This window comes from Hyaena hyaena, unplaced genomic scaffold, assembly GCF_003009895.1.
Source record: "Hyaena hyaena isolate Hyena2069 unplaced genomic scaffold, ASM300989v1 scaffold_20, whole genome shotgun sequence".
Taxonomy (NCBI): domain Eukaryota; kingdom Metazoa; phylum Chordata; class Mammalia; order Carnivora; family Hyaenidae; genus Hyaena; species Hyaena hyaena.
In genome coordinates this window covers 3,145,925-3,168,093 of record NW_024080652.1, presented here as the reverse complement: position 1 = coordinate 3,168,093, position 22,169 = coordinate 3,145,925, and the positions used below count along the sequence as shown (strand labels likewise).

At 49.6% G+C, this 22,169-nt stretch overlaps 1 protein-coding gene across 1 annotated transcript in view; it reads right to left on the bottom strand.

Annotated features, from left to right (window-relative positions):
* Window positions 1–22,169, bottom strand: part of SDK1 (sidekick cell adhesion molecule 1) — a 500,361-nt gene that overhangs the window by 183,797 nt on the left and 294,395 nt on the right. Inside the window, exon 12 of the mRNA XM_039226081.1 lies at window positions 17,490–17,626. Coding sequence (XP_039082012.1) covers window positions 17,490–17,626 — 137 coding nt within the window. The remainder of the gene's footprint in view (window positions 1–17,489; window positions 17,627–22,169) is intronic.

Below are 22,169 nucleotides of genomic sequence, written 5' to 3'. Positions count from 1 at the left end.
CGTCCAGGCACCGCTGACACACACACACACACACACACACACACACACACACACACACACACACTTGAGGAGAATACATAAAGCCAAAAGCTAAATGCAAATTCATTCCAGCCTCTGGGTAATCAAAGAGATGAAGGATTGGATTAAATGACACCATGCAGAAGTCATCAGCCAGGCCCAGGACCTGGGCCGTTCTACAGGACAGATGCCCTAACCTCTGCTCCGGGCAAGAGCAGGGGAAAGGGGGGTGGGGCTCTTGGTGATGAAGCAATGGATGGACCTTGTTTGGATCTGGATTTCAATTCAAAAGAATCAACCGTGAAAAGTCATTAAAAAAAAAGAAAAGCATTTGAAGATGACACAAAGAAATGAAAATACATTCCATGCTCCTGGACTGGAAGAACAAATACTATTAAAATGTCTACAGTACCCAAAGCAATCTACACATTTAATGCAATGCCACCAGCATTTTTCACAGCTAGAGCAAACAACGCTAAAATCTGTATGGAACTACAGAAGCCAAAGAGCCAAAGCAATCTTGAAAAAGCAAAGCGGGAGGCATCACATTTCTGGAACGCCAAGTATATTACAAAGCTGTAGTCATCAGGACAGTGTGGTAGCGGCACAAAAACAACACATAGATCAACAGAACCGAATAGAAAACCCAGAAATTAACCCACAGATATATGGTCAAGTGATCTTTGACAAAGCGGGAAAGAACACACAAAGGTAAAAAGACAGTGTCTTCAACAAATGGTGCTGGGAAAATGACACAGCCTGCAGAAGAATGAAACTGAACCACTATCTCCACCAAACACAAAAATAAACTAAAAATGGAGTAAGGACCAAAATGTGAGACATGTAACCATTAAAATCCTAGAGGAGAACATGGGCAACAACCTCTTTGACCTTGGCCGCAGCAACTTCTTCCTTGACATGTCTCTGGAGGTGAAGGAAACAAAAGCATAAATGAACTCTTGGGATCTCCTCAAGGTACAACGCTTCTGCACAGCAAAGGAAACAATCAGCAAAACTAAAAAGGTAACCGATGGAATAGGAGAAGATATTTGCAAATGACGTACCTGATAAAGGGTTAGTATCCAAAATCGATAAAGAACACATAAAACTCAATACCCAGTTGGTTTAAACTAATCCAGTTAGAAAATGGGCAGAAGACACGAATAGACATTTTTCCAAAGAAGACATCTAGATGGCTAACAGACATGTGAAAAAATGCTCAACAGCACTCATCATCAGGGAAACACAAATCCAAACCACAGGGAGACACCACCCCACACCGGTCAGAACGGCTAACATGAACAACTCACGCAAAGACAGATGCTGGTGAGGAGGTGGAGAAAGGGGAAGATTCGGGCGCTGTGGGTAGGAAGGCAAACTGGTGCAGCCTCTCTGGAGAACAGTATGGAGGTTCCTCAAAAAGTTAAAAATAGAACTACCCTCTAGTCCAGCAATTTTACTACTAGGTATTTACTCAAAGGATACAAAACACTGATTCAAAGGGATATATGCACCCTAACATTTATAGCAGCATTATCTATAACAGCCAGATTATGGAAAGATCCCAAGTAAAGGATAAAGAAGATGCGGTATATATATGTACAATGGAATATTACTCATCCATAAAAAAGAATAAAACCTTGCCATTTGCAATGGCGTGGATGGAGCTAGAGAGCATAATGCTAATTGAAATAAGTCAGTCAGAGACAAATACCATATGACTTTACTCACATGTGGAACTTCAGAAACAAAATAAAGAAACCTAGATGGGGAAGAGAAAAATCAAGAGATAGACTCTTAACTATAGAGAAAAAAACAAGGGTTGACAGGAGGAGGAGAGGGGGGATGGGGATTAAAGAGGGCACTTGTGGGGTGCCCGGGTGGGTCAGTCGGTTGAGCATCTGACTTCGGCTCAGGTCAGGATCTCACAGTTCATGGGTTCGAGCCCTGTGTCGGGCTCTGTGCTGACAGCTAGCTCAGAGCCTGGAGGCTGTCTTCAGATTCTGTGTCTCCCTCTCTCTCTGACCCTCCCCTGTTCATGCTGTCTCTATCTCTCTCTCAAAAAGAAATAAAACATTAAATTTTTTTTTAAAAAAAGGAGGGCACTTGTGATGAACACCAGGTGTTGTATGTAAGTGATGAATCACTAAATTCTACACCTGAAACTAATATTACGCTTTATGTCAACTAACTGGAATTTAAAAACACACATTTAAAAAAAGCAATTAGAAACACTTAAATATGGACTGAGTATAAGATGATATTAAGGATTGCCATTAATTTTGTTGAGTGTGATGTCCTTTACTTGAGCTATTTACTGAATCACTTAAGGTTGAAATGACATATTGTCTGGGATTTTCTTAAAAATACTCTCTAGCAAAATGAACAAGCAAAAAAGGTGGGGACTTGATGAAACAAATACGGTAATATGTTAATGGTACTTGAAAGTGAGCACATGAATATCTTGTAACTTTGTGTATATGTAGCACTTTTCATAAGAAGTTTCTAGAAAGTGACTACTTTGTCACAACATTGCCAGCACTGAGCACTGTGACCGTCGTAAGAGATACATTTGGTTGATGAAAAATGTGATTTCACTGATGCTTTGCTTTGTAGTTTTTCACATTATGAGAATGAGCACTCTTGCATGAAAACAACTTCCCCTCAGTCACAGAGCAAGTTAAGTGAAGAATCAAGATGCAAATTTTATTATTTTCCTAATGTTAATTCCAGCGCTGTTTTGGCTGCAACAGTCTGCATACCATGTGTCCTAATATACAAGCTTTAGGTTAGAATAAGAATGGCTACCCTCTTAAGTAGCCACCCACAAGACGATCTCCACCAGAATCCGTTTTGCTTGCTGGTAGATCCTGAGCACAAGAGTGCCCCACGCATAGTAGGAACCCCATAAATGCTTGTTTGGTGACAGTGCCTGGCGTGTCCTGGGAATGCTGGGTGGCTCTGTGTACATGCTGAACCTTCATGGTAACCTCAGGGCATTTATGATTTTCCTCATGTTCATATGGGAAACAGAGGCGCCGGTCCTTCCACCTTGGCAGAAACTCCCCCATAGAGGCAACTTTGTCCTTTCAACGTCTCTGTAATGGTCACGATGGGTGTTAAAGCTCACAAGTCAAGGGCTTGGTCACAGATATGACCCAGAAGCAGAGCCATGCTCTTAGCCCAAAGCCTTTGAGGGTTTAGCCATGTGGCTCTCCTTCCCCACTGGGTTGTTTAGACGCTGAATGGAAGTTCTCTGGGCTTCTTAGTAACTAAGGTACCACACTCTCAGGATGGGTACTGGGATGCAGTTGCACTCCCCAGTGGTTAAAGCTTTAGCTTCTCCAGCATCAGCAGTGATAAGGTGCGTTGATGGCATCCTCTGTGACATGCAGGGAAAGGAATGGCACTTTGCCATTTTTCCAGAACCCCAGAACGCTGGTCTAATGATCAGAAAGACATCTGCAAATTCCAACCTACTGACATCCTACAAAACACCTGAGCATCAGTCCTCAAGGCCATGGAGGTTGTCATAAGTCTGAGGAAGCATCCCGCTAAGAGCAGCCCAAGGAGACACAGCGGTACCTGTGGTGTGGTGGCTGGGACAGGGTCCTGGGACGGAAGAAAGACATCCGTGAAGACCTGAGGGAACCCTGAATGAAGCATGGGCCTAAGGTCATGACAATGTTAGTACTGGTCCACGAGTTGTGACGCAGGTCCCATGAGTATGCAAGATGTTCCTGATCGGGAAACTGGGTGTGGGGCTTTTAGAAATTCTCCCTCTTCACAATAATTCTGGAAACCTAGAACTGCTCTAAAATAAACTACGGGTGAAGAAAAGGCCTGTCAGTGGGTTGGTGAGGACTAGCAAGGAGAGGGCAAGCTGTGACACACAGAGTGCGACCCGCATGGGGAGGCCCTGCTGTGCCAGAGAAGAGAGCCGTGTGTGTGCGTTCACGTGGGAAGGCCTGGATGGCGGGCTGAGCGCCTTCGCAGAGTGGAGTTTCAAGCCGCTGCGATCGTTCCTGATGCTGGGGCCCCGCAGGACGGCCATCCCGGAAGGCTTCCATTTGCTCCGACACTGCCTGCTGGCTTTGGGGATTAGTGACAGCAAGGGGCTGGGGCCCCCACAGCTGTAAACAGTCATCACTGAATGCCCACAGGGTAGGAGGCTAGGTCAGCTCCGGGGGGGTGGAAGGACAGAGGGGTGGGCTCAGCCGCAACCTGCACTGGTCCTGCCCAAGGCCAGCGGAGGCCCTCTTGGTTTTGAGTAGATTACCTTAGCAAGGGCTCCAAAATCACTGGGCCGCACAAAACCTGAGACCACCCAGGGACCCCTATGCCCATGAAGTAACACAAAGAGGCCGAAAAAAATATATACATATAAAATGTGTACTATGGTAATTATATCTAAATTATATATACATATATAAATTATTTATAAAATTATACATGCATATGTAAATTATATATAAGTTATATATAAATTATATACACATATATAAATTATTTATGTAATTATACACACATATAAGATATATAATTATATATAAATTATATGTACATATATAAGTTATACATAAAATATAGATACATGTTATAATTATATATGTATATATGAATTATAGATATAATTACATACAAATTGTATCTATAAATGATTTATATATATATAAAAAACACATCAGAGAAAATACAAATTCATTAACAAAAATCTGGAAAATAGAGTAAGAGGAGAAAATGAAACAAAATAGGCATAGATCCATTCTATAGTTCTCAAAACTGTTTTCATGAGTTTTCGAGTGCTTTGTGCAACTGGTTCCAAGATTCTCAGAGACCAGCCCGCCCTGCGTGTCAGTGTCCAGCCCACTGAGTTGGGGACTGAGCGTGGTGGGAGGTCCCTGTCGTCCTGTGAACAGAGAAGCTCTAACTCAGAGCCTAGACAAGACTGATGACTGACGTCAGCGTCCCTGCAGGGGGCCGCCTGGGCCGAGCAAGTGGGCGCTCCAGGCCCCTCTTCCACTGGGGAGGCAAGTGCCCAGGGCGCCGAGGAGAGGTCTCTAGGTCTAGTGGGAGCTCCTGTGGACACCGGGAGAGGCGCAGATGCCCACCGGTCCTGTGAAGGTTAGGAAGACTCACGCGGGGCTCTGGTGAGAACCTGTCACCGGAACGGCAGGGCTTGAATTGGCGGGTACGCTGTAGCGTCCCACTTGCGCTGGTCGGTGGGGATTCTTTAGCACGGCGTGCTCTCAAAAGGACACCACCAGGTCCTCGGGATGGATGGGACCCCATTGAGGTGGCACACGTCCAGCACGGCTGTGAAAGAAGGTTGTGACTGGGGCGTGCTGGGGCGACCCCTGGGGGATAAGGCTGAAGCCTCGGGAGGGACGGCGGTAATCGCCAGGCTGGGCCCGGGGCAGAAAGAGACAGACCCGAGTCAGGGAACTTTACCACCTGGGAGCGGGCAGGAAGTGGGCGGCTAGCTCCTACCTAGGACAAAACCCCAAGCAGTAGACAGGTGAAGTACGGTTTGGCTCCCCGACCCGGGGAGGGGTCTCTCCGTGGTAGACGTTTCCAGAGAAACGAGCAAGTGTGCGGGGCCAGAGGGAAAATGCACTGAGTGTGGCCTTCAGAGTTAAGGACAAAACTGCTGAGCATTTGGGAAATGAAGCTCCCTTCCCCAACTAGGGAATGTGGCCAAAGCAAAGTTGGGAAAGGCCTGGGGACCTTACATGGTCTACATCTGAAGGAATGGGGCCTCTGAACTGTGGCTAAGACTCCAAATGTGCCTGAAGCTTGGGTCCACAAGGGGACACGCACTCCCAGGGAGGCTGTGGGCCCTGAGCTGGAGAAGCCATTTGCTTCGGAGAGGTGGAAAGAAGGCAGGGGGGCCGGCAGCAGGGGGTGAACAAATCTGGAAGCGTAGGGGGAACTGGGCTGTGGGCAGTCATGCCTCGGGGACAGCTGAAACCGTGGCTGGCAGGGTGGAGGAGAGGGGCCCTCCCCGCATAAAAGGGGGGACCCAGCTTTAGAGAAGACACCTCGTAGGGCTGCTCGTATTCTGCACTGAGTGGGCATGAGGGGCAAACCTGTGCAGGAATTCACATCAGTGTGTGGGCAGGCCTGGGAAGCGCCCCCCCACAAGGTGAGGACCAGCAGGGGCTGTGCGAGCCTCCGGAGGCTCCCTGCCCCTCTACATCTTGTGGAGCAGAGGGAGAGAGAACTGCCACCCTGCACCACAGCCTCTCTGGGCCTGTGGCACAGCAAGATGACAAAATCAGCAAGTATCTGTGACCCGCTCGATATTCCTGCATGGATTTTAAAATGGGAGCAAATGCCTTTAACATGAGGTTCAATATGCAAAAGCCCGAAGAAAAGTGAGCGGAGCCCTAAAATACTTGCTGATGACTCTGAGGCTATTAGGAAATACCCGTATGAGCTCTGTCTCCAAGACAGCATTAAAAAGATGTGAAGCACGGAGAACAGAGTCTGCAATTTTGGCGAGCAGCACAGCACAAAGCCATCAGCTGTTAGGCACATAAGAGCAAGTGGGGAGGAAGATATTCAACATATTGTGTGGTGACAGTCAGCAGTGGCTTCCACATGGAAACCAATGAGCTCGTGGGGAGCAGCGTTCAAGACAGCTGCCGGACAGCCTGGAAAGGCTCTGTGGCCGCAGAAGAAAGAGCTGAGCCTCACAGCTTAGAGATTCTCTCTGCGAAGCTAGAGGAACCCTTCCCGCCTCCCCCAAAGATGGAAGGGGGTCCAGGAGAGGCCCCGGGCCCCAGGAAATGCTCTCCAAAAGCTAGTCTTAGACCAGCTGTTGACATGAGACGCCCTGCTCGAGAAAGCTGTGGCCATCAGAATGTTCTATGCTCAAGAAAGGACACACTGCCTGTGAGAAATTGCCCCTTAACCCCAAACATCATCTCAAATTCAGCACGCTTTGGCCAGGCTGGCCGATCATCTGCCCAGACCAACGCCTCAGGGCGGGCTTGTGGCTCCCTGGCCCAGGCCCTGGGTTCCTAGCTGCCTCTGGCCCCCTTCCTTACAGGGAATTCAGCCATCAGTTCAGAAAAAGCAACCTTCTTGCTCTCTCCCGCTGCCTCCGCCCCTCACACCACCACCAGGTCCATCAGCCAGCTTCTAGGTGCGTTCACACGGCATCGCTCAACAACCTTGTATGGCTCTCTGTGGTTGAGGACTTTGGTATGGCATCACTGGGTCCCTCTGCATGCCAGCGTGTGTGTGTGTGTGTGTGTGTGTGTGTGTGTGTGTGTGTGTGACGTGCATGCACATATATAGTGGGGGAGGTCTGGTTTTATTTTTTTTAAAAGTTTATTTATTTTGAGAGAGTGCACGAGCAGGGGCAGGACAGAGAAAGAGAGAGAGAGAATCTGAAGCAGGCTCCACAGGAAGCCTGGTGTAGGGCTTGAACTCACAAACTGTGAGATCACAATCTGGGCTCAAATATGAGTCAGATACTTAACCTACTGAGCCACCCAGGTAGTCCTGGAGGTCTGCTGCTTTTAAAGAAGATTTAAACATCCTAAGTGAATACACATATAAAATTGGATATAAAATGAAAATACAAAACAAATCCCAAATCACTAAGCGGGAGGAGACAGATGTTCGGAGCACGGAATGACTTGGGCATGTCAGCTAAGCACTCAGTTTAGCTTTGGGCTTCCTGGAGACCAAAGGAAAGCACCATGCTGGATGGCAGAGCTTGAAAAGAAAGCCGCGGAGTCATTCGGAAGAAACAGGCATCATCTCCACGGCAGAGGCACCGGCCGCAGGGGCGACTCTGCCTGAGACATGGTGAGAGGCGGGGAAGATCCAGACCTGTTCTCCCAGCCTCATGTTTCTCCCAGCTTGTCCTCAGCAAAGAGCAAGTACGGCATTAACTTATGGAAGATAGTGTTCCTTCCCAAGCTAAGGAAAAATACATTAATTTTGACCTTGAGGCTCAGGCACCTCCCGTCGTGATGGTGACCAAGTCCCCCATTGCGACACCTCTGAAAGGTGCACGGAGGGTGGTCCCCTGGGAATCCTTGTCAGGGCTGCGGAGCTACAGGATGCTCGTAAGTGGAGGCTGCAGGGCATTGCTAACTGGAATGTTGTTATTTTAGGAATAATTTGCTTAGAAAGAGTAAATTTCAATAAACATTTAAAAAATCATAAGAACCACGAATGGGAGGAGGAACGTATTAAATGATGAAAAACTTGTTTCAAATTAATATCATATTCATCTACATAAATTTCAGGAACAGGCAAAACTAACGCACGGAGATGGAGGCCTGCTAAGGGCTTGCAGGAGGAAGACGGATGGGGAAGGGTCACGAGGGAACCTCCAGGCCCATGGAAACGTTTTGTGTCTTATTTGCAGTATGAGCTACATGCTGTATATGCATTTGTAAAACCCACTTAAGATCTCTGCATTTCATGATATGTAAATTATATATCATTAAGCAACCAAAAATCAATATCATGCATAATAGGAAGACCCTGGTAGACATTCCACTGAGATCAGGATGGATAAGAGGCACTATTGTGCTGATTATTCTTTTCAATGAGGCAGGGCTCAATCACACGACCCTGGGATCTTGACTTGAGCTGAAATCGAGTTGGATGTGCAACCGACTGAGCCACCCAGGTGCCCCCCCCCACCGCCCCCCGTAAGATTTCTTTTTTAAAGGAAACAGTAAGTTTTTATTATTTGGAGAAGGTGTGATTGCCTACCTTGAAAACAAAGAGGATCAATTGGAAAATCATTAGAACAATGAGAGAATATGGAAAACAGCTGGATGGGAAACAAATCCGCAAACACCACACCAGGGCCGTGGTATAGCACAATTTAGAACAAACTGCAAGATGGGATACAAAGGAATATCCTATTCTCAGTAGCAGTAAGGCGGAACCTTAGGGTCACTTCAACAAAAAAGTGCCTAACCAATGGGTGCAAACCTGCAAACTTCCCCCACGTGATATAAAGAAAGAGCTAATGAAACGGAGAAGCAGGTTATTTTCCAGATGGGAAGCCAGAATCTGCAAGAAGTCAGTTCTCATAAAACTTCTCACAGGCTTAATGTCACTCAGAAGTCAACAGGACTATCTCTGAAACCTGATAAAATAATTCTAATTTTTTTTTTTTTAAGAAAAATAACAGGTGACAAGAACTGGCAAAAATCCGAAAAGATGAAGGACCTTGCTTTATCAGTGATTAATACACATTTCAGAACTAAAACAATTAAAATATAAACCAGGCAGAAAACCAGATGATGAATCAATGGATCCAACTAAAGCCTAAACAGACTTTTATATAAACAGGGCCTCTTAATATATAAAAAGTGAAAAATTCATGAATAAATGGATTATTCAATGAATTGTGTCGGGAAAATGAGGGTCATTTGGAAAAAGTGAAAATCATAAGTCAGAAGTTAAATCTAAGTTTCAGATGAGTTTTTAAGAGTCAAATGTGTGAAAAAGTAAAGTTTTAAAAACCATATGAGAACTTCTAATAACATGTATTTTATGTTTACTAGTGTTGAAGCATCCAAACATAAAAGCAGTGATATAAATCATAAGGGAAATTATCAATAGATTTAACTACATAGAAATCAAATACTTCTTTTTTTTTTTAATGTTTTTTATTTATTTCTAGGAGAGAAAGAGAGACAGCGTGAGCAGGGAGGGTCAGAGAGAGAGGGAGTCACAGACTAAAAGAGGCTCCAGGCTCTGAGCTGGCAGTCAGCACAGAGCCCGACTCGGGGCTCGAACCCACGAACCGCGAGATCATGACCTGAGCGAAAGTCGGATGCTTAACCGACTAAGCCACGCAGGCGCCCCAGAAATCAAATACTTCTGAATGTCAAAAAGTAATACACAAAAATTAAGAGTAAAAAGTAAATTGAGAAAGTACGTGTCACAAATGACAGAAAAAACCCTAAGGCTTGGTACAAAAATAGAGGAAAAGAAACTGACAGATCATAGAGAGGAAGTACAAAAAGCCAAGGAACTTGGAAAAATGTGTTCAGGGGGATCAGGAATCAAAGAAATGCAAAGTAAAAATCCTCGGAATGAAAACAGAGATCTTTGCAAACTTGGGAGTAGGAAAAATATTCTTAAGAGTTTCCTTCTAGATATTCTCCTGTGTTGGTGTCCTGCCTTTGCTGGTGCCCTAAGGGCCTGGTTTGTCTACTGGGTGATTCCATATGGCTGCTGGTGTTGCTGGGGCAGGAGATGGGGGAGAGCGCCCCCACCCCCAGGGGGGAGACCAGGGAGAGCGCTCCTCTTCCACAGGGGGAGACCTGGGACAGCGCCCCCCTTCCCCAGGGGAAAACTGGAAACTGCACACCCTCTAGATGAGGAGATCTGGAACCAGTGCCCCCCAAAGGGGAGACCTGGGGACAGCACCCCTCCCAGAAGGACAGACAGGGGACACTGCTTGCAGGAGATGCTCCAAGGGAGTCGGCTGGAGACAGAAGGGTAGGAATGGGGAGAGAATTCCAGACAGGCTAAGCGACGGGCAGTGGCACCAGGCATTTGGTGCTCAGGGGTCTGTGAGCGATGCCTTGTTGCTCCGGGGTAACCAGCGCTGAGGTGAGCGGCTGGAGGTGAGAATGCGGAGAGGCAGGGGGCACACCGTGCTGGATGCCACACTCATCAGCCGGTATCTAGTCCTCAAGCAATGAAAGTTGTTTGTAGAAATTAGGCTGGCTTTCTGGTTAGAGGGCGGGCTTGGGACTAGTGGCCAAGCTGACGGGAGCCCTACACACACTGAAGCAGATTCCAGAGGCACGCCACGCTCACGTGCAGCCCCACCGTGGCGCCTTCTCTGAGGGACCCAGGGGGTCCAGTGGGAAAGGGCTTTCACTCCGGCAAGCGTGTGATTTGAAAGCGCCCACGGGCGGCTCGGTGCAAGGCAGGCCTGAGGAGGCAAATGGAAGGACTCGTGTGCTGGGGAGGTGGCCAGTTGGAGGCAGAGGTCGCAGGAATGGGAAGGGTTTGTAGACAGCCATTTAGAAGGTAAACCGGCAGCAGTGACTGACGATCTGTGGAGGACACGGGACGGTCTGTGCTTCTAAACCGGAGAAGGAGAAACTCGAGGAGTCCTAGTCTGACAGTTTGAGTTGGGGAGCCCATGGGTCAGCTGAGCATGGCTGTCTGGGGCCCAGGGCCAAGGTCTAGGTCGTGCACACATATTACTGTGGCAGCTTGGGGGTGACAGGTGAGCCATTGTGGCTTGAGGTTACTGGCGGGGGGAGGGGGCACACAGAGCATTTGAAGACCTGTGGGCTGAGCAAGCAAAGCAGGGAACATTTGGGGAAGGAGAGGAAACGAGGACAGGATGGCCCAAGACATGGAAGAAACAAAGGTTAAAGCAAGAGGGAGCCAAGGGAACAAAGTGCTCTGCGTGGAGGGGATAGGGGGCAGGGCACGTACACAGCATTCAGGACGCGACGCCCATGGCCACCCACCGGCCTGTCCTTCAAGACAGTGATGCTGTAGCTTCCGTGTGAATGAGACGTGAGGGTGTGGCTCTCCGGGGAGGCAGGAAGAGCCCGGAGGGAAGGAGAGCTGGAAGACAGGGGGACAGGCATTAAGTCCTGGAGGACTTAATGGGGCCAAGGGCATGTGTGGAGGGCTGGCTTTCAACTCATAAGGGACTGCAGTGATTACTTGTACTCTGTGCTTGAAGTAACTTCTAAATTTTTTAAATATTTATTATTTTCAATGTTTGTTTACTTTTGAGAGAGAGAGAGAGAGAGAGCGAGCATGAGCAGGGGAGGGGCAGAGAGAGAGGGAGATAAAGAATCTGAAACAGGCCCCAGCCAGGCTCTGAGCTGTCAGCACAGAGCCCAATGTGGGGCTAGAACCCACAAACTGTGAGATCCTGACCTAAACTGAAGTCAGATGCTTATTAACTGATTGAGCCACCCAGGTGCCCCATTTTCTAATTTGTTTTTGAAGAGAGAGAGCATGTGAGCAGGGGTGAGGGGCAGAGGGAGAGAGGGGGAGAGAGACTGAAAGAGAGAATCTTAAGCAGGTTCCACACTCAGCACAAGCCCCATGTGGGGCTGGATCCCACAATTCTGTGATCCTGACCTGAGCCTAAGTTAAGAGTTGGATGCTCAACCGACTGAGGATCGACTCCGTCTGATCCTCAAGCTGAGCCACCCAGGCATCCCCAGTTTCTAAATTCTTATCACTGAGCATGCCTAACTTTAATAATCCAAATTACAGTTATTTTATATTTTAATTAACTTCAAATATTTTAAGGTGCAATGGCAAGACCGTAACTGCAAACACCCACGTCTGTTAAAAAAAACTAAGAGAAAACTCAGTGGAAGGACATAACCTGGTTATTTTTAGATAAGTGGGCTTGTCACCTCCAACTATTTCCTGGGAGAGGAAAATTGAAAAAAATTCATGGGAAGGAGACCATCTCTCCAGTTGGTGAAAGACCTCAACTACTGTATTCGAGCCATGGTGGAATGAGTGCCTTTGTCCAGTGCAGCTCGCAGAGCACACAAAGGGCTCAGCCTGACAAGCACCGCCTCTCCCAGACACCCGGGTTACCACGGAAGCTCACGGCAACACTCGCATCTGACGAACCTATGTGTTTCTAATGTTGTATGAAGACAACCCACTCACCTTAAAAGATGCATTTTGTAAAAGGTAAAATAAAATCATGGCTCTCATCCAAATACAAAATGAACGCGTCCTAAAGGTTTTAGATAGCTCATTAATTCACTAAGGAACCAGTAAGATGCTCCAACGGTATCAAAAGGGAGTTCAAACAGCGCACACGTGTTAACAATCAGGAATGTCGAAATGAATTTTGAAATAGGTGCTAGCGAGGCAGGTCACTATCTACAGAGTGATAACCAGTTACTTCAAAAACCACTGATAACTGAGACACGATGTATTTGCATTTCTATGGACAAGAATTATTTGCATTACTTTGGTTTTCTAAGATGATCTACCGAGCAGCTCAGCTCAAGCAGCTCAAAAGCAGTGAAAAGTGCCGGCCTCTACAGAGTCAGCAGGCCCTGAAGGCTGCCGGATGAGCCGTGTGGTAATCTGTGTTTGATCTGGCTGCGGGTCCACTTCAAAGCCTCTCACAGTGTCTTCTGGCACTCAACCGCCTTATCGTAATAATCTCAAAGAAAGATTATTCTTGATCCAATTCAACAAGCACTTAAGAGGCTAGGCCAAATGCTCTAGCTCTTCCCCAGAATTCTCCACCAGTTTATGGGGTGCATGCTATCAAGCCGTAAAAGCCCCTGCGCTCTCGAAACCCAGGACCCCCAGGCTCCCTTGTCTCCCACTAGACCCCGTGTGTTCTCAGCCCCCCAGGCCTGGGACACTGCTTCCTCTGTGAGCCCAGGCTCAGCAAGGAGATCTATCAAACTCCGCAGAATGAGGCGATCCACAGGATGCCTGCGAGGGTCCAACACGCTCTCTGTACAGCGTTTCAACTACAGGCAAATGCACGGACAAAGGCTCAGTTGTAGCTCCGGAGTTCTGCTCCATAAAAGCTCTGGAGAGGCCTCTCGTAACGGCTGGCATGTGGTGAGAGCAGGTGCGGCAAAGGGCCTGCCCCCCCACTCCGCCCCCATAAACCAGGCCAGCCTGGCCCCTGCAGGAGGCTGGGCTTCCAGGAGAAGGGCATCCTGAGCAGCCTGCCAGGAGAGGCTGGCTGTCGACGGAGTCCCAAGTAGCCGGGTGGATGGACTGCTGCAGAGTTATTTAGAATCGTCCACTTGCACAGCATGGAGTGCAGGCCAAATATGATTTCCATTTTAGTGTATTGCTGCTAAGCTGTTCTTTCTGACCATAATTAGCCAGCATGTTTGGCTGTTTCTTAAGGGCCCTGCTTCCTAATAAAAATCAAAAGCAGATCCTTGGCCCAGGGGACAGTGCTAGGCTCCTGCTGGCCATGGCCAGAAGATCAACAGCATGGACTGCGTGTGCAGAGCCCACCATTGTATCCGGTGCAGGAGAAATCAGGATCGGCCCAGAGATGACCACCTTATCCATTTGAGCTTTTTCGTGTAATAATCATAATGCTTAGGACAAAAATAATAGTGTAGAATACTCTAGATTCTTCTCCATCATGCACTCTGAAGGAAGAGACGATAGGAGTCTCAGCCAGCTCCAGAAAGGTCCAGGCAGGAGAGGCTAATGAGGGACTAATGATGTTCTTGGGATGCCGTGCAGTGATGTGAAGGGACTGGATGTCCACAGAGCCAGGCTCTCTGTTGGCCGTCATGGGTACAAGAAGTAGTGGGCCCAGCTCGCCCTTAAGGGGCTCATAGGCCTGCCAGAAGACACACCTGCAGGCCAGTAACTATTACACGTGGTACTAAATACTCAAGGGGAAACACAGGGAGTGGCATGGGGACCCTGAGGTCAGAACTGCCTCATGAAGAGAGTCTTCCTGGGCATGAAGGGGCTGTGGGCCAAGGACAGGTACGGAGGAAAGCTGAATCTGAGCTGGGGCATGAAGAATGAGGATGAGTTCCCACACAACCTGGCGCTGTCCCGGCCCAACCCCCCATCGCAGTCTCTGTGGAAGCTGGATGCTTCTGGACGTGCCTTGGGGCTTACGCTTCGGGCTGATGCTGCCCAAGCTATGCCTGGCCCGAGCATCAGGCTGTCCCCTTTGGAGGCTCTCTGATTTACCTGGCACTCCCCAGCACTGGCACGTACTGCAGTGGGAGCTAATTACGGGGCAGGATGCCGTGATGAATCTGACCTTCTCCTTGCTGTTAAAGAGGGGAGACTGATCGCCTAAGCTCTGTATCCCAGCACGTGGCAGAGTGCTCGGTGTGACGCAGGTGCCCAATCAGGTTTTGTGTGGCATCAATGGACAGATGGGTGGGATGCATGACCGTGCGTGACATCCGTTTCCTAGTCAAGCAGGACGCCTGACTGCAAGAACCGAGAGCTCGTGCAGCTGGGTGAGAAAACAGCGGGTGTGACAGTTGGAAGCAGTGGCTTATTTTAGGAAACCAAGGACAGTGGAGCACTGACTTTGAGGAAAGGGTCAAGGACTGTAACCTGAGCCCATCACAAAGGAACGCCACCAGAGGGACCCGTGTCAGCTCACCTGCTGAGTGCCTACCGAGAGCTGGGGACCCAGGATACAGATAGGAATGAGTCTCGCGTCTGGCCTCGAGAACAGGTACGCCTGGTGGGGGTGGCCTCTGTCTGAGCCCTGAGGGCAGGAGTTCTGCTCCTGTCTCTCTCCATGCAGACCATTGTCCAGCCTCACCTTTCTTACAGGGTGCATGACCAGGACACCCTGAGGAAAACCTTATCTTCTCAGAAAGGTGTTTTCAGTAAATAATGCAATGCCTTCCCTCTTTGACAGGAGCTTTTGAGCCAAAGCTACAGTGCATGGCAGGGTACAGGGTTCCCATTCACACCCTGACCCCCAATGTGAGGAAAGAGACCAGACTGGCCATCATGGGAAGCAGGGCCTGGGCATCGGGCACTCAGATGGTGCTCAAAACAGAGGCCATCGTTGCCAAGGGTATAAATTTAGAAACGCAGGAGTTGGGACTAAAATACTGCTTCTGGGACGGTCCTCCGTGGACTGGTTTGGGAGGTGCCTGACTCAAATACAGGCATGTTCATGGAGCAGCTCCCTTTAATCTCCACACAGACAGAAACTCAAGGGTACCGATGCATTCACCTCCACTATGCGCCACCGGGGTGCGAGAGAGAAGCATCTGCCCCAGGAGACGTCTTTGTAAATGCCTCATTAAGAGCGGGGGCTCCAGAGCCAGACAGCCTGGGTGGAGTCCCACCCTCACCCACGGCTAGCTGTGTGACCTGGGGCCAGCGACTTACTCCGCATGTCAGGCTCCCTTGCTGTAAAATGAGCATCAAACAGTGCCTGCTGGGGCATGGGCATGTGGTGATCAGAAGGAGGACATAGCGTCTGGGATGACGGGTAAGTGTAGCGGATAATTAGGAGAAACTCGGTGAGTTAAGTCAATAATTACAGGAAGAGCGTGAGGGTCGGCGGGCGCCTGAGAAGAGTGGTTGCAGGAACGGGAGGGGTCTCTGCCTGCGGAGCTGAGCGGGCTGGCGAGCATGTGGCCTTCCGCCAGGCTGCCTCTGGTTTCAGGGGAGGGCACCCTGAGAGAGAACCACCCCCAACTGGGGCAGGGACAGGGGCCCCTTTATGATAACAGCGTTGTAGTGACATAAGCCAGGGCCCCATGACATTGACCATCACAGGAGCCAGCTCCCCGCTGAGGGAGGCCCGGGGAGGAGTCTGGAATCACGGCTGAGGGAGGCCGCTGGCTTGGGTAGTGAAAGCTTAGGCTGAGCCAGCATGCTGGAAAGCGTCTTGGAGGAGGTAATAGTGAAGGGTGGCAGTCTGGCCCTGCGAGCGTTCCAGCTGAGGGAAACGGGGCCCGTGAAAGCAGCGTGGCTGGCACATGCCGGCACAGAGCATTGTTGGGCGGGGGAGGCAGGTGACACTGCTCAGGCTCCGAGGAAGGTTTCCTTCTGAGGCCTGTGGGGTTTACGGGGGAGACACATCCACCGTACATACTTAAGAAGACCGGCACTCCGGCCTGTGTAAGAATGCTTTGGAAGAGAAGAGAAGAGGCAGGGGCACCAGGTGGAGGCTGTCCCAGTGACAAAGCCCGGGGCCTGCAGAGCTGTGTCCTTGAACACAAAGCGGCTGGGGGGCTGAGCCGTGGCTGTAGGCGTGCAGCTGGGTGAGGAGAAAGGGGCTCAGGGCTGTTCTTGGCCTTCGTCACCAAGGGGGCCTCAGGGCTCAGGGAGATGAGAAAGTCCGCACCACGGCGGCAAGGACAGTCAGGGTTAAAAGGAGCTGACTTCACTCCGGAAGTGTGTGGGAGACCACTGGACAGAGACGTGGAGGAACGAGGCCCCGAGCATGACTTTGAAGGATAAGGACGCTGGAGAACCAAGATGTCAAGGAAAAGACTGCCCTGGAATCACAGCGATGCACCTGACTTCCCGAGAAGAGAGTGCAGGGGGCAGGAGAGGAGCCAATGGCCCGTAGAGAGAGGAGAAGGAGTGCGATGGGCCAGGAGCAAAGCCAGTTCCTGCTGGCCAAGGCCACAAGGAGGAGGAAGGGAGAAAGCAAAGGCCAGGAACACTTAGCCCGCATCTGTGCCAGAGGAGACATGCAGACACGTTAACTCGTACTGTGGCTGGCTCCCAACCAGCCCTAGGGGCGCTTTATTCCCCATGTCCAAGTTCACCCTGGGGCCTCAGGCCCCAGATCCAGACTCTCACGGGAGGCCCCCTGTGCTTCCTTCTCATCCCTTCTGGCCTCTGCACGGCACCTTCTATCTTTCCCCAAAGCCAAGGTGGGGGTTTTCCTTTGAACTCCGTAAAGCACCATCACATTTTTCTACTCTTTGGGGCCAGAACCTGAAGACTGTCCACGGTGACAGCTCTGCTTCAGCACTTACTGTTCTCAGACAGCTCCACGATGTAGTAGAGGACTGGGCTGTTTCCATCGAAGGGCCGAACCCACGAGAGCGTCACGGAGTGGCTGTGGGAAGAGCTGAGGCTGGCCAGGAGGTTCTGGGGTGAGTGAGGCAGTTCACTTGGGCGCAAAGGAACAGAAAGAAAACAGAGTGTACATCAGAACTGATGGTTAGCCCTGTTCTCACATCACATAGTCCCTGTGGGGAAAGCTTTGAAAACAGAGAAAATCAACTATGCCCTAAACACAAATTCTGACTACTTCTCCGCTCAAAGCCTTCTCCGTTCACAATGTGGTTTTTCTGCCAAAGACATGTGACTTAATCCTTCTGGTAGAGATTAAAGGGCTGATAGTTTTGGGATTAGATCAGGTAGGAGTGCCAGGTTTTACACAGTACGGTATTTAATTGAGAAAACTCGGTTAGCAATTTGTTCTTACAACCCAAAGCTGTTAATGGGAAGGCAGGGAGCCACAAAAACAGGAAAAGGGCTAGGAAATAAGATTAAACACGGGAAGTTCTGTATACTAGCCATTTGGGCTCAATGGCCAAAATGCCCATGTGTATCCCTAGAAAGTGGCTGCCTCTTCATTGACCACACAACATTGTGTCATCATTCTGTCTTCTGCTAGATAATGGGGTTTGGGGGAAGAGCCCAGAGGGTAATATGTAGAAAACTCAAAAACTCCATGGGAATAGTAAACAGCACATAAGCAGGGCTGTAGAATGGAAACACAGTTAAATAAATACTGAAAAGCATTTACTAATAGAAAAGGTCTTTATGGGTGGATAGTTTCTCCTGGGTCTGCAACCATACAATCCTTTTTTTAAAAAAAAAATTTATTTAAGAAAGAGAGAGAGAGAGAGAGAGAGAGAGAGAGTGAGAGAGAGAGAGGTAGAAGGAATCCCAAGCAGGCTCCATCTCCATGCTGTCACCACAGAGCCCAATGGGGAGCTCGAACTCATGAACCGTGTGACCATGACCCAAGTTGAAATTGAGTGCTAGACACTTAACCAACTGAGCCATCCAGGCACCCCTGCAATCACACTATCCTAAGTAGCCCTAATCCAGTGCTTAACCTTCATGTCTCACAAATCTGGGAGCAACACCCTGTTTCGAGGCCGTTGGGAACGGCTTCCTCTATAAATGACCCGAGGCGGTACTAGGAGAGGGGTGCCTTGTGGACCTGTTTCGCCCCCTAGCTAGTCTGTGGTTTCTCTGAGACATCAATTACTGCTGACCCACATAGGTCAGCACAAAGAGCCATAATTATACTTGATACTTTTAATTTGAAAAACGTACTCATTACACTTTGAAATTTATTGAGCTGTTTTGTGTGTGCAGCTACCTAAGAAACACAGCTCTCTCTAACCCAGGCACACAGTTAACAAACAAACTAATATTTCCAGTGTAGATGGAGACTTTAAATTAGTACAATAAAGAATCAAGTTGAGCCTGAAATGTTGGCTTATTTTCTCTTTAATTGTGAATTAGGTTTTAAATCAGAAAGGGAGCCGTTATTTCTGTTGAGCTCTCCAGTAACTGATTCTACCTTGAATTCCCAGGGAAGACCCATGTGAAGGAAATGCCAGGATAAAATATCTATCTCCTTTCCCTGTGCCCCACTTTCCTCTCAGAACTGGGTCGTTCTGAAATCAAACCTTAGTTGTTGAAATCGTCCCAACCTGAAAACAAACTAAGATAAACTTGGATAAGTATTCAAAATAAGACTGCGGTATCATAAAGAATTGGTCTGGTCTTTGCCCCAGGTCCCTGGAGCACAACTTCTAAGACCTTGAAATTTCCTCAGGGGCTGTCATAGCTGTTCATGGTAGGCCACACCTGCATTTTGCTAACAGTGTCACTTGTTGGGGACCCTGCAGAGTTCCAAGAGGGGGCTCACCTGTTAGAAAAACTGGCCAGGTGGTTAGAGGGCTGGGGCGTTGAGCCAGTGAGATCAGCCAGACCTTCTGATCTCCTGGAAATGGAGGGGTGGGAGCCAGTGATAATGACACCCCAATAAAACTCTGGACACCAAGCTCAGCTGAGCTTCCTGGTAGGGAATCAGACGTGTGTGGAAGCTCTGTGTTTGGGACCCTCCCAGACCTTGCCCTTGCCTCTCTTTGCATGTCTGGTCCAGATTTTATCCTCTATGATAAGACTGAAACCAACAATACGGCACTTAACTGCATTCTGTGAGTGGTTCTGGGGAATCATCTATCCTGCTGGGGTGGTGGGAAGCTCCAAATGCTAGGGGATTGGCTGGAACCACAGGTGGCCCCGGGGGTTGTGGAGCTGCGGAGCTGTGGCTGGTGTCTGCAGTGGGGAACAGTGCCCTTCACCTCTAGGGAGTCAGTGTCAGGACCGCACTGCAAAGACTTCCCCAAAATGGGAGGTTTGCTCACATGACCAATACTAACTCAGAGGACTGACAGGGCTAGTTGGTGTCTGGGCCATTGTTCACTTGCGGACATTGCCCCACGCGGGCCTGAGGGCCACCACCACCATCTGACTGCCAAGTCGGGAGATGTGCGGGTGGCCCTGAGGCCCTGGAAGCAGAGGCAGCCTCCACGAGAGCCTGAAGGGGCCGGGGTGATGGAGAAAGGGCCCTGGGAGGTCCTGGGTGGCATATTATTGTGGGCAGGAGGCATGTCCAGTGACACACTGGAGTGAGTCATGGATCATTCTCCTCACTGAAACTAGGGTGCTGGGCTCTTTTTTCTGTCAGTGGTTACATTGCAGAATCTCTACTCCCACCCACTGTCCACCCTTTACACACATGTGCCTCTACATAGTCGCTACGGACTACCTACCCTCATTAGAAATGCCTGTAATACCAACCTGTCTGCTTCGTCGCCACAGACCAGCCTCAGCCCACCCAATACGAGCTCTCCCAAGGGCCGTGACATGCAGTCCACCTGCCTGTCCTTCTCTCTGCCACCATACAGGGTCATCCCATGTGCTGCCCACTGTACCTGTGACAACTCCCTGCCACACTCCTTAGCCCCCAGCCCACTCTGGCTACTCTCCGGAGCATCAAATTTCCCGCCATAACGAAGGCCTTGCAGCTCCCTGAGTGGAGCCACCAGTGACCTGTGTGCACTCACACGGGATGTCCCATTGACGGGACAGTCATGCCAATCAGAAAATCCATCTCAGCCCCCAAGGCTCAGCCTCCCTCTCACCCTTGAGTAATTCTTGAGCAGAACCAACCCCTCTGTTGCACTGCAATTTAGATTTTTCAGGTCAAGAAACATCTTGAAGCTCTACAGGAGCAGGAACCTCAGTGCATCCTGCTTGATTATGCATCTGCCTTCCTTCTCTAGAGAAGGAAGATTTCTCTTCTCCCTTTTCTGCCTCTTGTCCTTGACCTTGGCATCACCAATGCTGGCACCGAGAGGGCATGCAGTAAAATGTGGGATGGATGGATGAGTCAACCAACATAGGAGTGGACGGGCCAACAAATGAACACTTCCCAAGCCTGGGGCCATATGTGGAGTGTGGGGACACAGAGGGAGAGGCTGCCACCATCCCACTCTACCAGGTCCGAGAAGCTAAGGAGGAGCACGAGGCCGGTATACAGGCTGGGACAAGGCAAGGTGCCGCAGATCAGGAGCCATGGGATGGTTCTGGGAATACTGGTGGGCGGAATGGATGGCAGGGCTGCAGGAAGGGCCATCTCATGGAGGAGTGGGGTCGCATGGCTGGGAGGGGTCTGGGTGAGTGGAGGAGGAGGGAAGGCTCCCTTGGGAAGGGAGGACAGGAAGGGGAATGGCCTGCTGAGGGTGTGGGTAAGACTAAGGGGAGGTTCGGGGCAGTGGTGGGAATGCAGGGTTTGCAGTGACTTACAGAGGAAGGCAAGTAAGAGATACCTGTGTTTAAAAGTTCTGGGCATTCTTTGTGACATTGACCTTCCAGGGCTAGAACTGACCCCAAGGACGACTCATTGGAAAGTGTCCCAGAGATTCAGAGGGCAGTCAGGAGAAGGGACAGACCTGGAGACAAAAGCTGGGCTAGAGGTTGAGGAGCCAGCATCTGATGCCGACACATACGTCCAAGCTCCGAGAGGTGGGGGCGCAGGGCTGGCTGGGGATAAGACTGCCCAATCCGGACCCTGAGGTTAGATGACTGGACCTGAGGCTGTAAAGAGACAGTCTCCTCTTGTTCAGCCCGGGGCCTCTGGGAAACTCTGCATTCCCACACTCCTCATCTGGTGGCCTTAAGTGGCTATGTTGGATCCAATTCTAAATTGTGAAAGTACAGCTTTGCCACAGCTGGGAAAACATGCGGGTTCTTACACTCGATTTCAGATCATGCCTCTCTTAGCCTAAAATGAGGACTAGGAGATGACCAATCTGACAGGTGACCATATAGCTTTTATTCTGGGGGTCGGAGGGTTTTGTCAACTGTGGGCCAGTCACAGGCACTTACTGTGCAAGAAGGTACTACCTGAGAACCTCCCTCTTGGAGGGTGCTTGTCACAGTCCCTCTCTCTGCCCCTCAGAGCTTGCTGATTCTCACTCAGCATGTGATTCTCCTAAGGGGCTTCTGGTTTCCTTCCTCCTAGCTGATCAAAAGCCACCTACAAGAAGGCCCTAGGGTCTGCTAGAGGTAGGCACCCTGAACAGCAAAATGGCAGCCAGGCGACTGAGATGGTGGCAACA